Raw genomic sequence first — 16,877 nt, forward strand, 5'->3', positions numbered from 1 at the left:
AATCATGTTTTTTTATTATAAATCGGGGGAGAATTTTGTATGGTCATTCGAAATTGGATTAGTGACTTTTCAAAGTTGAAGATTTTTGATAAAGTTTGTGGTAGAATTATGAAGGTAGCTTTTACAGTGGAAGTTCTTTATCGAGCTCTGCTAAGGCTTTTACAGAGAAGTATCCTTTACAGTGGAAGTTCTTTATCGAGCTCTGCTAAGGACTTGTTATATTTCCGACTTCTTGTATTATCTCGATCAAGTGGCGTTACGAATCTTAAAGTTTGGGTTGTTACATGATATTTTTAGATGGCTTATATCATTAGCTTATTTGAAGATCACTGTGACTCGGAGGGGGAGCTCTTCAAAGACAAGAAGTGATTCGGTTTCTTTGTTCTGAAATGGGTTTTTATGGCGGGTTTGGTTTTCATGAAGATTCTTTGGGATTACATTCGAAAATGAAGTTTAAAGACATTACTTCAGTGCTTTATTTATATATCCTAGAGCCCGTGTTTGAAGACTATTGAAGAATCAAGATTCGTGGATTGCTTCATATATTCCTCGTTGCAGATCTTTTTATTTGCTAGATGCTTGTTTTGGAAGTTAAAGCATTGTCATCCATTCCATACTTTGAGGGGGAGATTCTAGAGTTTCAAAGCACTCCATGGATGATGGCAATGGGCCCCATTGATGAATTCTAGGTTAAAAGCCCAAGACTTGTCTTTTCCCTATAAATAGTCATGTATTATTCACAATTAGGGTTAAGAATGAGGCAAAATGTAGCCGCCACGTTGTGAGGTTTCTTGTAGAGTTAGATTCTTATTTCTTAAGTGTAATTTGTTCCTCACAATTCAATAAATCGAGTGATCATTCGACCTAATCTTCATATTTGTGTTTGTTCTTATTTTCCGCATCTTGTTCGTCAAATCCCAATTAGGGTTTTAATCCTAACAGAAACAAATCGATCTAGCAGATCATAAAGCATAGCATCATCCTTACCAGGATATCGACCTAACCGGTCACTAACATAGCATCATCCTATATACTAGGATACCGACCTAAACCAGGTCACTAACATAGCATCATCCTATACACCAGGATACCGACCTAAACTAGGTCATTAACATAATAATGTCCCAATTACCAGGACGCCGACCTAACAGATCAATAAGCACATCAACAGTATGAGTACAAATATCAGATATAACTATCTCACAGATCATCGATCATAACAATCTCTCATGGCCAAGGTATCGACCTAACCAGGTCACTAACATACCAATCCTAACGGATCACATGAGCATAACAACATATTGTCTATTCTGATACCAATCTAACAGATCATAACCACATGTAGCATACTGTAACCAAGATAACAACTAAAAGGGCCGACCTTGGTGCCTTAGACCCTATTGATATAGTGAGGATAACTTACCTGAAATTGCTGACTGAAGAGTTAAGGCCAAGCTGCTCCGACCTCCGAAACGATCGCCGCCACTGAACACTACCAAAGTACCAATTCCATAAATACCAATATCACCAAAGTACCCTTGGAAGTCAAACTGGTCAACTCTTGGTCAAGGTCAAAGTCCTCAGTTAAAGTCAACCTTCCTGGTTGACTCTACTCGCCGAGTCACCCCGTCGACTCTCCGAGTTCCCTTACCCAGAAAACTCTCATGACACAACTTAACTCGCTGAGTCGCCCCAAGACTCGCCGAGTCCAACGATCTCTGCGTCCCATCCTGTCCAACTCACTGAGTCGCCAACCGACTCACTAATCTAAGGCTTTAACCAAAAGAGGTTGGGGTTCTGCGACCTGACTCGCCGAGTCCAAGAACAGACTCGCCGAGTCCAAGGCAATCTTCAACAGACCCGCCGAGTTGTTCTTCTAACTCGTCGAGTCCATGCACGTGTTCATACAACTCGTCGAGTACACCCATGTGACTCGCGGAGTCTCTCCAGTTCTCAATCCATTCAGAGGCTTTTCGAGCCATGCTGAGGCTCCAATCCGTAGATCCGCCCTTCTACAATCTATCCCTCACATAAAGTTGCAAACTTTACGTGAAACCAAAGAGATATAGGCCCAAAACACACTAAGGCTTGGGTGTTAGACAAAAGGGTTTCACCAACAATTCAATAACTGATGCTTTATGACTTTCTGGACCAATACAAGTCTAGATCTGAAGTAGCAACCTCAGAACTAGACTCCAAACCTGAAGTGGATCTCAATCATACCAAAACGGCCCCAAATCTCATTCAAGAATAACTCTAAAAGCAACAAAGGAAAGGTAACAACTCATTATCTCCAAGACGTGTCCAAAACTACAGTAGATTCTAGATCTACACTACTTTCTTGATGCAAACCCTTTTTATCTTCAAGTTTCTTCCACTAGAACACCTCTCAAAGCTTCAATCTCCCTCTGATGGCCTTATACACGAGCTAGGGTTTACTGGATCTCAAAGGGGGCTAAGGGAGTTGAGGGGAGGACATTAAGTCCTTTAAATAGGGTGCAAACCCTAAGATTAGGGTTTTTCTCATCCCAGTACCAAATCGTCGAGTCCAACTTCTGACTCGGTGAGTTGGTCACTTAATTCACGACCCAAACCTGCTCCGACTCGGCGAGTAAGCGTACCTACTTGTTGAGTCCCTTCTTCGAAATTACACATTAAAATCTTAAATCGTACTTCTAAAATTCGGGATGATACAACTCTCCCCCACTTAAATTAGGCTTCGTCCTCGAAGCCTGCTGTAACACAAACTTCCGGATGATATTCCCACAATGCATCCACTAATCTCAAACCGACCCAGATTCCTTCAAACACTGCTATCGAATCCCTAAAATCCATCTCTTCCGTTGCAGGGTCCTGATAACTGCTTCAAGCCGGCAACCGGCTTCCTTTCTCTAATAACAACACTCATCACTACGTGCCACCAGAAGACACTACCTTATTCCCGTCTTACGCATTCATTCGCCACTTGCGAAAACTGGATACCATTATAAACCACCGGGTCTTGAACTAGTATTATCCCGCTATCTCTCGCCCATCTGGCGCCACTTCTATTAACTTGCAGCGATGGAAACTCATCCCGTTTCCTCCCTGGATCAAATCCTTTACCGCGCTGACTTGATGGAACATTTCATAGCTTCCGAGCAACCCTCCTGAACATCCAGCCATAACGTTCATACACATCGTACCTAGCCCACTCAGTCTCGGTCCGGAAGACCAGGCACGCCTACGATGGTCTAGCCATCCCTAGGATGAAACACCACTACACACATAACTCATGGCCACAACCATAATTCAGGATCCAAGGATCTACATGTGCATTGCTCTCGATCTCCCCTGACTCCGCGTCAGTGCTAACCGTTCCACAATCTCAACGGGCATCCAACCCGTATGTGCTTCCACCCATCTGGTACAATCTCAGTGCTTATCACTATCAACTGGAGCACTTTTGGTCATCCATTTACTCTACTGCCTTCCTTTCAGAGGACTCACACTCCTTTCAGAGCTACATACCTTTCCTTTCCAGGAAGTCTACTTAACAACTTTTGCCGCACCTATAAGTGCCACTGAGCTAAACTCCACTCTACACTATCCATGTAGAGCAACTGCTATTCTCGAACTCCCATATACCCCAAATCCGATCACATAACCAACAAGGCCTACGCACGGCCTCCAGCCAACTCCATCATCATGATCAATACTTGGGGCCAGACCATATCGATTACTATTGCATGGCGACATATCCACTCATTCTCCGCATACAGATCCACTTAACACATACAGAGTCTTCAGCATGACTGGATCACCTTACCAGGCCTTCAACCTATCTGGACCACTCTTAGAACCTTCAACATGTCTGGACCGCCCTCCCGGGCCTTCAGCCTGTCTGGACCGTTCCCTGAGCCTTTGGCCTGACTGGTATGCCTTCTGGCCTTCAATCTATCCGGACCGCTCAAAACTGTCCTACGTCACCCTGAACCATCCTTCCTGGGAATCTCTCTCATGCAGTCTGTTCTAGCCCTCTTGGGGTTCTGAACTCCAGTTCCGTTCACGGAATCCTTTCCATGGCCTAAGCCCAAGCCTCACATCGACCAACTACCTTTCCTGAAACCATGGTCTGTTCCCTGCCCCACTTGTCTATCACTTGCTCCAATCATGCCACACTCTCGGCTAACAACACCGCTGGATCCAACATTTTAATTAAAACACCCATTCGGATCCATTCTCGGTCCCCAACTAGAGTATTACCCGATCCAAGAAGATAAAACCTCGGAGACACTCCGAACGGATGAGATCACCAAGATTCTTTGAACTCCGTCCAACCCCTAATAATAACTTCCGATCAACCAAGATACACCGGAGTCCTCAGCCTACTCTAGCAGCATGCTCAAAATGTGGAACAAACCTATTGAGTGCTAAAGCGTAGCAGCCTACTCAATACCTGAACATAGATCTACAAACATAAACAGAGTCTTCAGCATGACTGGACCGCCCTACCAGGCCTTTAGTCAATCGTCCACCTTCTCGGAAATCCGAGGTTTGTTCCCTGGCCTGTGTGTCTACCATACACGCTAAATAACCCGCACTCCTGTGCTGAATGCACTGCTGAGCCCTGACATCTAACAAAACCCTCAATCTATCAATCCAAAACCCTCAGAGTTGAGCACACCCTCGACCGAAAACTCGAACTGAACTCGATTCTTGACTAGGACCCCAACATGGTTACCCAAATTCTGCTATCAAGCATCCAGAAGACGTGTTGTTATGCTGGGGAGTTTTGCCGACCCCCAAACAACACAACCCTCAACTAAGCAGCCAATAGGGCCTCTGTTCTCCCTGTCGGGTTGTGAAACTTATCCCCGTTTCAAAACCTTTCCACTTTAGCATCTCAGGGTAACACTCCCCCACTTAGATTCAACTAAGCCTTCATAATACATGAAGATTGGAGGATTCTCAATCGTCCTCACTTCCCAACGATTTATCCGATGACAACCAACTCTTTCCCACTAGTGTCCCATTGCTAGCTAGACCCGACTCATCACACACTTCTAAGAATCAGATGATCACTTACTGAATTCCAGTGAAACCGATAGCCACTAATGCGTGAATGAATCCACACTCACTTCCTAAAGACCATATAGATGCTCCAACTAATACTCGGCAACGAGTTACTTCTCTTGGCGCTTTTAATCTATCAACCACTAATGGTTGCTAACCACTGAATCCTGACAATGATGAATAACCCTTTTGTGGGACTCCATCTGCAGTCCTCCCACATAAAACCCCTTTTCCAAAGGTGTTCCAAACAAGCTTCCCGCTTTCGGGCTTTAGAAATCATTCTCTTCAGGGTTCACACCCTAACTCACTCACTAACTCAAATTCCCACAGCTGAACGACAGCAGCTGAAACAACCTCTGCCCTAAACCGGGCTACAAACCACTCCAAAGACATAGACTACAGTCCCAATAGTGCAATAGATCGCACAATCAATCCTTTCCATCCGGTACATGAGATCCAAGGAAAACCGGGCCTCACAACACTTATGCCACGCCGACCATCCTAAGCTCACTAGCGTTGAAATAGTGTTGCCTATTCCTATAACCAAATGACCCTGAGCTGGAATACACCTGATCCTGGGGTCACAAGCCTGCTCACTCCTTCGAGCTCGGAAACTGAGAGGGTGCAATCCTTGTCCTACCAAACGACGGTCCAATTCATCAATAAACCATTTCACTTTCCGCTTCAAAACCCTAGTTGAACATAATCATCACTCCTTTTCGGAGTTCACACGACCCATAACCCCGCCTCGAGCAAACTCCCGAGCCTCAAATCTATAAACCCATAAGCTAGACTCTCCCGCTCAACCGACAGAAATATATCGAGTACAGGTCATCTTCCTGCTCCCAGATAACTGCATCCTTCTGCTCACCAGATTATGTTCCGATAACATGTCCCGGTCTTGGGAAGCTCGTCCATCTCCTCTCCCCACCGTCGTTACAGCTGCCAAAGCTGCCGCGGCAACCATCTCAGCAATGTCTGCATGACGCTCGACAAAATACTCAACCATGGCGGTCTTGAAAGACCCAATCATCTTCGGAATTTATCCCTGAACAATCTCGATCGTCTCCTCCCGGAGGATCTCCCTGACACGATCCCTGACAATGCTGGCCTATCCTGGCTGCCAGCTCCCGATCCTAACATGGATCCGGTCACAAGACGTCTTGTGACCACCATTATGGCAATACACCAAAAGGTCTCTAATAACCTATATAATGACAGGGAAACAACTCCAAAACCCAATCCTAGGGGTTGTGACTTCCTTGCCATGTGTATGGGTCCTGTGCTTTCAGTAGTACGGGCCCATACTACCTTCCACACCTACCCATATTTGTCTCAAGTATCATCACAACACCCTAACAATATACATAAATGTAGAGAGCGATTAAATCCTCACTCCTAGAGGAATGCTAAACATCTCATATCTGGCCTCCCGACCTCTAACTACCCACCCAATCCATGAAACTTCCACCGACCCTGCAACATTAGTGTATACTAGCCACACATAATGCTGGACCCGATAGACTTTCGAATATCCGATTCTACCCTAAGGTCGAATCAAACATTCTCAGGCTATAAGATCTTGATGATGCACAGCCGTGATGCATACACTAAACAACTACAGTAAGGATGTTAATTTCATATAACGAAAACCCTAGGCTAATAGGCATCATGAAATCAGGCAATTCTATCATGCAATTCCTGAAGATCCCTAGAATAGTACTAGCATGTTGTTCCAACATATCACATAATCAAATAACTTGTGTGGTATTTTCGGGTCTACTTACTGGCTCTGGCTGATCGTACCCTCTGCATTCTTCCTTACTTATTTCGAAAACCTTCTGAAAACCATTTTGTAAATCCCTCCTTGATTTGAGACTGGATTCACACGAATGTTCCTCCAATTCACTCAAACCAAGGCTCTGATACCAACTTCTAACGATTGAAAATTTTGAGCTAATTTAAAACATTTTATTTCATTCAAAAACCATTAAGTTCATACATTTTATTTTCAAAATAGTTTAAACATCAGAGTATCCCCCAGAACCATATCACATGAATCATAAAACATGAGGAGCGGTACAATCACGCCTTCGCTTTGCCACAATCTCCTGAAGTACCTGAAACAATACACTGAACTGTAAGCCCGAAAGCTTAGTGAGTTACCCCCAAAATACAAACCACATACAACCATAATCATAACATATTGTATCACAATATAGAACAGCCATGGCTCTCAAGTCTGCAGCGTGACTGCTCCGCCCTCAACAGGCCTTCAGTTCACCTGGTCCACTCTCTGAGTCTACAATATGACTGGACCGCCCGCACCGGGCCTTCAGTCTATCTGGATCTATCCGAGCCTTCGGTATGACTGGACCGCCATACGGGCCTACAATCTATCCGGACCGCTCGTAGGGTATGTTGGCCTTCAGCACAAAGCAGGAACGCCTCAACCCAAACATCAAGCAAATAACCATGTGTACATATAACAAGAAATCACATAACAGTCCATAGGGAAACAAATCGATCTAGCAGATCATAAAGCATAGCATCATCCTTACCAGGATATCGACCTAACCGGTCACTAACATAGCATCATCCTATATACCAGGATACCGACCTAAACCAGGTCACTAACATAGCATCATCCTATATACCAGGATACCGACCTAAACTAGGTCATTAACATAATACTGTCCCAATTACCAGGACGCCGACCTAACAGATCAATAAGCACATCAACAGTACGAGTACAGATATCAGTTATAACTATCTCACAGATCATCGATCATAACAATCTCTCATGGCCAAGGCATCGATCTAACCAGGTCACTAACATACCAATCCTAACGGATCACATGAGCATAACAACATACTGTCTATTATGATACCAATCTAACAGATCATAACCATATGTAGCATACTGTAACCAAGATAACAACTAAAAGGGCCGACCTTGGTGCCTTTGACCCTATTGATATAGTGAGGATAACTCACCTGAAATTGCTGACTGAAGAGATAAGACCAAGCTGCTCCGACCTCCGACACGATCGCCGCCACTGAACACTACCAAAGTACCAATTCCATAAATACCAATATCACCAAAGTACCCTTGGAAGTCAAACTGGTCAACTCTTGGTCAAGGTCAAAGTCCTCAGTTAAAGTCAACCTTCCTGGTTGACTCTACTCGCCGAGTCACCCCGTCGAATCGCCGAGTTCCCTTACCCAGAAAACTCTCATGACACAACTTAACTCGCCGAGTCGCCCCAAGACTCGCCGAGTCCAACGATCTCTGAGTCCCATCCTGTCCAACTGACTGAGTCGCCAACCGACTCACTAATCCAAGGCTTTAACCAAAAGAGGTTGGGGTTCTGTGACCTGACTCGCCGAGTCCAAGAACAGACTCGCCGAGTCCAAGGTAATCTTCAACAGACTCGCCGAGTTGTTCTTCCAACTCGTCGAGTCCATGCACTTGTTCATACAACTCGTCGAGTACACCCATGTGACTCGCCGAGTCTCTCCAGTTCTCAATCCATTCAGAGGCTTTTCGAGCCATGCTGTGGCTCCAATCCGTAGATCCCCCTTTATACAATCTATCCCTCACATAAATTTGCAAACTTTACGTGAAACCAAAGATATATAGGCCCAAAACACATTAAGGCTTGGGTGTTAGACAAAAGGGCTTCACCAACAATTCAATAACTGATGCTTTATGACTTTCTGGACCAATACAAGTCTAGATCTGAAGTAGCAACCTCAGATTTGGACTCCAAACCAGAAGTGGATCTCAATCATACCAAAATGGCCCCAAATCTCATTCAAGAATAAATCTAAAAGAAACAAAGGAAAGTTAACAACTCATTACCTCCAAGACGTGCCCTAAACCATAGTAGATTCTGGATCTACACTACTTTCTTGATGCAAACCCTTTTTATCTTCAAGTTTCTTCCACTAGAACAACTCTCAAAGCTTCAGTCTCCCTCCAATGGCCTTATACACACGAGCTAGGGTTTACTGGATCTCAAAGGGAGCTGAGGGGAGGACATTAAGTCCTTTAAATAGGGTGCAAACCCTAAGATTAGGGGTTTTCTCATCCCAGTACCAACTCGTCGAGTCCAGCTTCCGACTCGGCGAGTTGGTCACTTAATTCGCGACCGAAACCCGCTTCAACTCGGCGAGTAAGCGTACCTACTCGTCGAGTCCCTTCTTCGAAATTACACTTTAATCTCTTAAATCGTACTTCTGAAATTCGGGATGTTACATAACCGACACACTAATATGGGACTAATATATTTGGCAATGGGTGTCTCGTAAATTCACATCTCGTTTGTGATCCTCGACGTCCCAATCACAAAGTGAGAGCATAATCCAGATTAAACATTCCATTGAATGGTTCAATGAATCTCAAAAGATTTAGGAGTTTCATAAGATTGAAATTGGTAAATTCTTTACCTACCTAAAATAGATTCAAATTTGATTACAACATCCCTCTTTAGAATTCGAATAAAAAATATGGATCCTAGACTTAATTTGAATTTTGGGTTAATAATTAAGGATTAAAATCAACTAACTTGAATTCTCTTTTCTCCTTTTATAGATGTCGAGTCAAGATAACCATGGTCTTCCTCGTCCTTCTGGAAATATTTTCCCATCTTAAGAAGATCTTCCACATGTTGATCAAGGTGAAAGAATGTTCCATTCTTCAAACAATGGTGGAACTTGAAATCATGCTTCCCTAACTCTTCCTCCACCTCCTTCAGTGACTCTCCCTAAGTCATGTCTTCTTCAAGTTGAAAATTACAAAATCTGTCAAGCCCTATTGGAATGTAAACATCAAGATGGAAAGTTTGTATGTGCGCATATTCTGAAAATGAAATCTCACATTTATAGATTGGGGATGTTGGGTGTCGTTTTCCCAAGGGAGCTGGCCATTGATTTGGTTCTATTTTCACTTCCTTACTCATATAGTCAATCCATTAAAGACTTATATGAGAGGGACCACGACGTGAACCTAATCGATCTGACATATATGTTGATTATTGCTGAAGCAGAAATGCTTAAGAGCACAAATCAAGCAAATACGTTTGAAGGATCTGTTTCCCAAAATTTCCATGGACATTGAAAATGGCAACATTGGTAGTCCAGAAAAGGTTTCTCTTCCCAATGGAAAGGGATCGGCCAAGGTCAAACCGTTTGAGCATATGGTAAAGAGAAAGGTTAATTTAAGATAGTTCCATGTGCTAATATCAAAAGGTCCATGTGTCTCTATTGCCAATTGAAGGGACATTAGATGCAAAGCTGCCCAGACTACTTGAAAGATCTTAGAGATAGTAAAGTCAAGTTGTGCGACTCTATTTCAGGAACATCCACTATATAACTCCATTATTTTATTAAGTTCCTATTCATAGATTCTTAATACATGATGTGACAATCACATTTTGATGTTTTGCAGAATCTAAGAGAAAGAAGGAAGCTTAAGAAGAGTAAGCTAAATCTGATCGTGAGAGATGGATTTCAGTCGTATGGTTCAATGATCAGATTATGGAAGCTACTGCATAAGATTTATGATAGATTAATAGATTGCTTAGGAAATATTAAGAAACATAGTTTTCATATATTTGCAATGTAAGGACAATTTTTTCCGCATATTATCAATAAAAGTGATTTTTTAATTTATTTACTTTATGTTTCCTTACAATGGCACTTACGAAAATTAGTGGTTATATTTCTATTATTAGCAATGATTAAATATGGATTGATTCTTAATTATATAATTTGTGGTAATGTCTTGATTAACCAAGTGAAAATGGAATTCTCATCACCCAAGTTTCAATTGGATAGAAACTTGAAGTCATACGATTCGAATTGTGTGATGTATGAGAATCTTGATCATTGGAAGATCATGACTAATTGTTTGATCACATGTTTATGTGAATTTGAGTGCAGAATAAAGGATCTAGTGCACATTGATGTGGACTATTTAGATCCACCACAAAGAACGATAACTCTATTCGTCATGATTTACCGATGTTTCAGTAAACATAGTTGTGTTTATAAGATTAAGCAGAGTTCTAACACCTTGAAAAAGGTTTTCAAAGTGAAATAGAATGAATAAGTAGAATCTATTAGGCATAGAGATAAAGGTTTCTCTAATCTGAAAGAAAGGAGAGTACTTTAGTATCATGTTTTATGATCATCTTAATGATTATGGAACTATGTCACAATTGATCCTCTAAGGACATCTTAGTGTATTTGTTTGACTAAGAAGAGGAATAAGATATTGGTGAAATGGTTTAATCAAGAGATGAGTCATACTTCGTATCATATCAAGTTTTAGAGTCATACTTTAGTAACTGTAAATCGTATCTTGAAACATATTTCAAAATAAGTACGTTTATAACACCTCATGAAATGTGGAGTAATATTGTTTTCTTACTCTAGCACATTTAGAATTGATAGTTGTTATGTTTTGATTGAAAAAAAGGATAAACTAAAACCAATTCAATGAAGTGTTATCTTGTCGAGAATCCACACTAACTTTTGAATATTTGTTTTAGCTTGTCAAGGATTGTTCCTTGAGAGAGAAACTTATATGTCAAGAAGTCAGTGGGAGTCTTATTGGTCTTGATGAGTTTCAAGAGTCAATCGAGAATAAACCTTTTAGTTATCACTAGCACACGACCTAAGGTTAATTACCAATTGTGTTGACACATTCTTGTTTCTGTGGACCTTCCAATTGAGTTAGAAAAGCTTATGAGTTCTATGGTTTTCATTTGACTGCAAAAGGCAAAGCACGTTGGTCAGTGATAGTACATTAATCAATATGAGTGAGTTGCTTGACAACAAGGAAGCATTGGTAGGCCCTTGTGCTACTAGAAGACAAGAAATTAGGAATCAGAAAAGTTCAGTCCATGAAAGGAAAACTATATATGATTTTGTTTTTGTCCTTAACCTTATCTTATGATTGTAGGTTGGAAATGATAAGATTCACATGGATGGGAACATATAGACCATAAAATCTAGGTGGCAAAAGGTTTCAAACTAATTCATGAAAATGATTATGAGGAAACACTTTCGCTAGTAGATTTTAAAATCTGATTGATATCATTATGGTTAGCAGTTGTGACAATTACGTTCTTAAATTCACATATGATTACGACATCCCTTTTCATAGTTCGAATTGTAAGAAACGACAAAAAATTGTTTGAACGTTCAGAACTTATAGTTGTAAGTTCTGAATGGGTTTTAAACACACACATATGTTATCTAATGAAAGGTGTATAAGCTTGAGAAATCTAGATGAAGACTTATCAAAGCACCACGTATCAGGAATCTGAAATTTAGTAAGAAAGTCAATAGTGTTGATTTATGTAAGTCCAGTTGATTTCTGTGTACATGTCAAAGCTAGTGGGAGCAGAATAGTTATGCAGATAGAAACATAATTGTTATGTTAGTGAGAGAATAATTGTTAATGTAATCATTGCAAGTTGGCAATACTATTTGTAGGAAACAAAGTTTAAAAATTTGCAAATTGCAAAGTTTGGAAATTTTTAAGCTACAAAAGGATTTAGGGGGGAAGATACTTATACTTTATTTCAAATCTAAAAGTTTAGATTGTAGGTTTTAATGGAACTTAGTCATGGGCATATATTAATATCATGGTGAAATGATTCAATATAAGAAATTCAGTATATGAAAATATTATAGCAAGAGACTAATCAAATTCATGTCTTTATGTGAGACATTATGAATCGAGTCCCATATGCTTCAGATATAGGATCGATTGCATGTGCTATGATGTTTACTTGTTATGATTTTCCAAATGCCTAGGGCATTAAGAGGGAAAAGAACTAGAACTGGATGTGACTAAAGTTGTAATCAATTGTCAAGGACAGTCTGAGGTTCGCTAAAGATTGGTTGCCTGTGGAATGTTGGAAGTATAGTATTTGGACATACCATATTGACATGTTTTGGATTTTTTGATTTTTGGTCAAGATTGATGGTCATATGGGAATATGGAAATGTTTCCATAATGGGAGTTGGTTATTGAAATCTACGTGTGAGTTAGAAACCTTAGCGCAAGTAAGGTGTTCATGGAGTTACCTTGAATTTGATACTTCATTACCATGAAATTGTTTTAGTAACAAAGTTTCAATGGATAATTTTGTGACATCGTTGGCTAAGTCTTGGTGACTTTGACGCCATGTCATCACAAAAGGATATTGCATGTAAGGTTGAACTGTAACACATTTAGAAATGAAAAGAATTTGGAATTTTTATACTTCTAATAAGGATTTGGAATTGTGATATGAGCATCATTGGAATTATGTCAAATTAGTCTATTCACAAAGGAAGGACCATAGAGAGACATAGTATGCATGTTTATAACATGGCATGACTGATGTTTAATTCAAGTATTTAGTTGATTAATCGAAAAATTATACAATTAATAAAGTCTAATTATTATGGTGATTAAATAATAAGTGTTTTATTTATATTCAATAGTTTTGAGACCGTAGTTAATTAGGTTATTATTGTGTTTCACTTCGCATGTTTTACTTTCCAAATAATTGGATTATTCAAAACTCCATAGTCAATCGTACTTTTGGAAGTAAGTAGCTAAGCCTCAAATCCTGATACATCTTGTTGTTGGATTACGTATCTAAGCCCATAACTATAATTGGTATATACTTGAACTAATAGTAGCACAATCCTTTTGGGTAGCCTTCAAACCTGGCAATTGAATAGGATAACTTTTAGAGAGAGAAGAATCATTTATTAATTTATTACTTGGTTAATAAATTAATTAGAAATCAAAATAAATGATTTATTAATGTATTATGGAAATAATATATTAATTAGAAATCATATTGTTTTATTAATATCTAATCCGAAATTAATTTGGAATTAATTTTGGGATTAAAGGAATTAATTAAAATTGTAGGGACTAAAGCTGACAATGTTCAATAGTTGAGCATTGGGCAATTCTAGAACCTCCCTATAGTAGGGGAAACGAATTCTAGATGCTCCTAGGGTTTCCTTTTTCTCTAAGGGTGCCTTGGATGCCTTAGGGAGGAAGTTAAGGGATTAGGGTTATCTTGGATATATCTGCCTTATCCGATACCTTCCTAGCACCTATATAAACCCTCCTTAGGGTTAAGTTTCAAGCTAACCCTTCATTCCAAGTGTCTTGGCCGAAATTTTGATCTACTTATCTCTCTCTATAGTATTCCTTGGTTGCTTGAGTTTGTTTGTGAACCATTAGAGGCGTGACACTTGTGGCGCTTGCTACCAAAGGTTTTTCAATCAAGGATTCAAGATTATTTACAATACCAATCTTAAAGGTATGTTTCATAACCCTTTATTATGTGAATTTTGATTATACACTAGGGATCTAGGGTTTTTACTTTGTTTTTCATAATTGTATGTTTAAGTAGAGAAAACATAGATCTTCAATTTTGGTTGCATGCACACATAGGATTTTATGTTTTGCTCAAAACCCATAACTTGGTGGCTCCATGGTGTATCAAAAACCTAGACTTGTGCACCTCCTCCAACACAGTCTGCCATACCCCAAAAAAATCTGGCACCCAAACCCGTCGATACCAGGTCAATAATCCACGACGGTCAGTGGCGAACCTGTCAACCTCACCCATGAGTCTCTCTTGTTTCCAATTCTCCTTCATAACTCCCTCGGCCTGATCCTCCCTAATCAGATCAAGAAGCGGGGAATCAATCGATATTCTCATACACAGACTGTCAATGGAAGAACCAGCCATCTTGTGGCTCAAAGCGTCAACGACCACTTTTGCTTTCTCGGAGTGATACATAATCTCGGAATCATAATCCTTGACCACGTTAAGCCACCTACGTTGTCTCATATTCAGATTCGGCTAATCCATGAGATATCTCAAACTCTAGTGATCCGTGTAAATAGTACACCGGACCCCATACAAATAATGCCATCAAATCTTTTGAGCAAACACCATTGCTCCCAACTCCAAATCATGAGTCAGATAATGGAACTCATGCGACTTCAAATGCCAAAAAGCATAAGCAATAACCCTCCTGAACTGCATAAGCATCGCTCGCAGACCAGTGACAAATGCATCACAAAATACCAAAAAGTCCTCAACACCCTCAGGGAGGGTCAACATTGGTGCATCACACATTTTCTGCCTCAGTGTCTCAAATGCAGCCTGTTGCTCAGGCTCCCAACAAAAATACACACCCTCCCTCGTCATACGAGTGAGGGGTACTGTAATCTTGGAGAAGTCCTGAATAAATATCCGATAATACCCTTCCAATCCCAAGAAGCTCCTGATCTTTGAAGGAGACTTCGGGACCTCCCACTGCATAATCGCCTCGATTTTGGCCAGATCAACCAAAATCCTATCCTGATTAATAAGGTATCCCAAGAACTGGACCTCTCGGAACCACAACTCATGCTTCGAGAACTTGGTATACAATTGTTCTCACCTTAAAACCCCTAGAAGCTCTCAAAGGTGCTCCTCGTGCTGCTCCCTAGTCTTGGAATACACCAATATATCATCAATGAAAACAATAAATGATCGATCGAGCATCAGCCTGCACACCCGATTCATCAAATACATAGATACCGCATGCACATTGGTGAGCCCAAACGACATCGCCACGAATTTGTAATGACCATAACGAGTCTGAAACATGATCTTCTCCACGTCCTCCTTTCTGAATCTCACTTGATGATACCTTGACCTCAAATCGACCTTGGAGAACCAAGATGCACCCTGCAACTGATCAAAGATGTCATCAATCCGCAGAAGGGGACAACGGTTCTTCATCGTCAACTTGTTTAACTCCCAATAATCAATGCACATTCGGTGCAAACCATCCTTCTTCTTGACGAAAAATATCGGTGCTCCCCACGAATAATTGCTCAGTCTAATGAACTGCTTTGCTAACAACTCTTGAAGCTGAGAGGACAACTGATCCATCTCAGACGATGTCAATTGCTATGGTGCTTTGGCAATCGGAGCCGCACCTAGAACTAAATCAATCCTGAACTCAACCTGCCTCTCGGGAGGCACACTGGGTAAATCCTTTGGAAACACATCAGTAAACTCTCTCACAACCGACACATCTGATATTGAAACCTGCTTCCCAACCGGAGTATCACTCATGTATGCAAGATAACCCACATAACCATGTTGAATATACTGCCGAGCCCTGGCAATAGAACAAAAAACTGACCCAATCCTAGTACCCTCTCCATAGATAACCATTTCTTCCCCACTTGGGGTTCGAACCACCACCCACTGACCCTCGCAGTCTATCATAGCACCAAAACTACTCCACCAATCCATCCCCACTATCACACACATATCCACCATGGGGATAGGAATCAAATTAATTGGATAAGGTACTCTAAAAATCTCCAAAACACAACCTTGATAAACCCTGGATGTGGAAACTTCGTGCTCGTTGGATATATAAACCGCAACAGACACTCTAACTCCCCAATAGGCATCTTAAATCCTCTACTGAATGTCCGGGATACGAAAGATCAACTCGCACCTGAGTCACAAGAGCATGTAAAGAGTTCACTAAGAAGGTACCTAATAGAATCATAAACATAAGCATATCATAGAATAACTCGACAGAATATAAATACAAACATACTAGTAACGACGTCTGGCGCTGCCCTGGGCTCCTCGACAGTGAGTTGAAAAGCACGACCTCGAGCCCTCGGGACCTTTGCCCTACCCTGACACCCATCGATGATCCTTAGAGTGGCTCGTCCTAGAGCCTGCACCGGCTTGGCGGCGAGCAATGGATAATTG

The 16,877-nt window shown here is 41.0% G+C and overlaps 1 protein-coding gene across 1 annotated transcript; it reads right to left on the reverse strand.

Annotated features, from left to right (window-relative positions):
• Positions 1 to 14,537: 14,537 nt before the first annotated feature.
• On the reverse strand, positions 14,538 to 14,936 carry LOC145068266 (uncharacterized). Its single transcript, XM_079015223.1, has one exon. It carries the CDS (start codon positions 14,934 to 14,936, stop codon positions 14,538 to 14,540), a length of 399 nt encoding a protein of 132 aa, XP_078871349.1.
• Positions 14,937 to 16,877: the final 1,941 nt, after the last annotated feature.

The sequence above is a fragment of the Lactuca serriola genome, chromosome 8, assembly GCF_051521515.1.
Source record: "Lactuca serriola cultivar US96UC23 chromosome 8, Lser_US96UC23_V15, whole genome shotgun sequence".
Lineage (NCBI taxonomy): Eukaryota > Viridiplantae > Streptophyta > Magnoliopsida > Asterales > Asteraceae > Lactuca > Lactuca serriola.

What these genes read in the sequence shown, in the direction of transcription:
- LOC145068266 (XM_079015223.1), bottom strand. Translation starts at nt 14,936, where the DNA reads ATGAGACAACGTAGGTGGCTTAACGTGGTCAAGGATTATGATTCCGAG.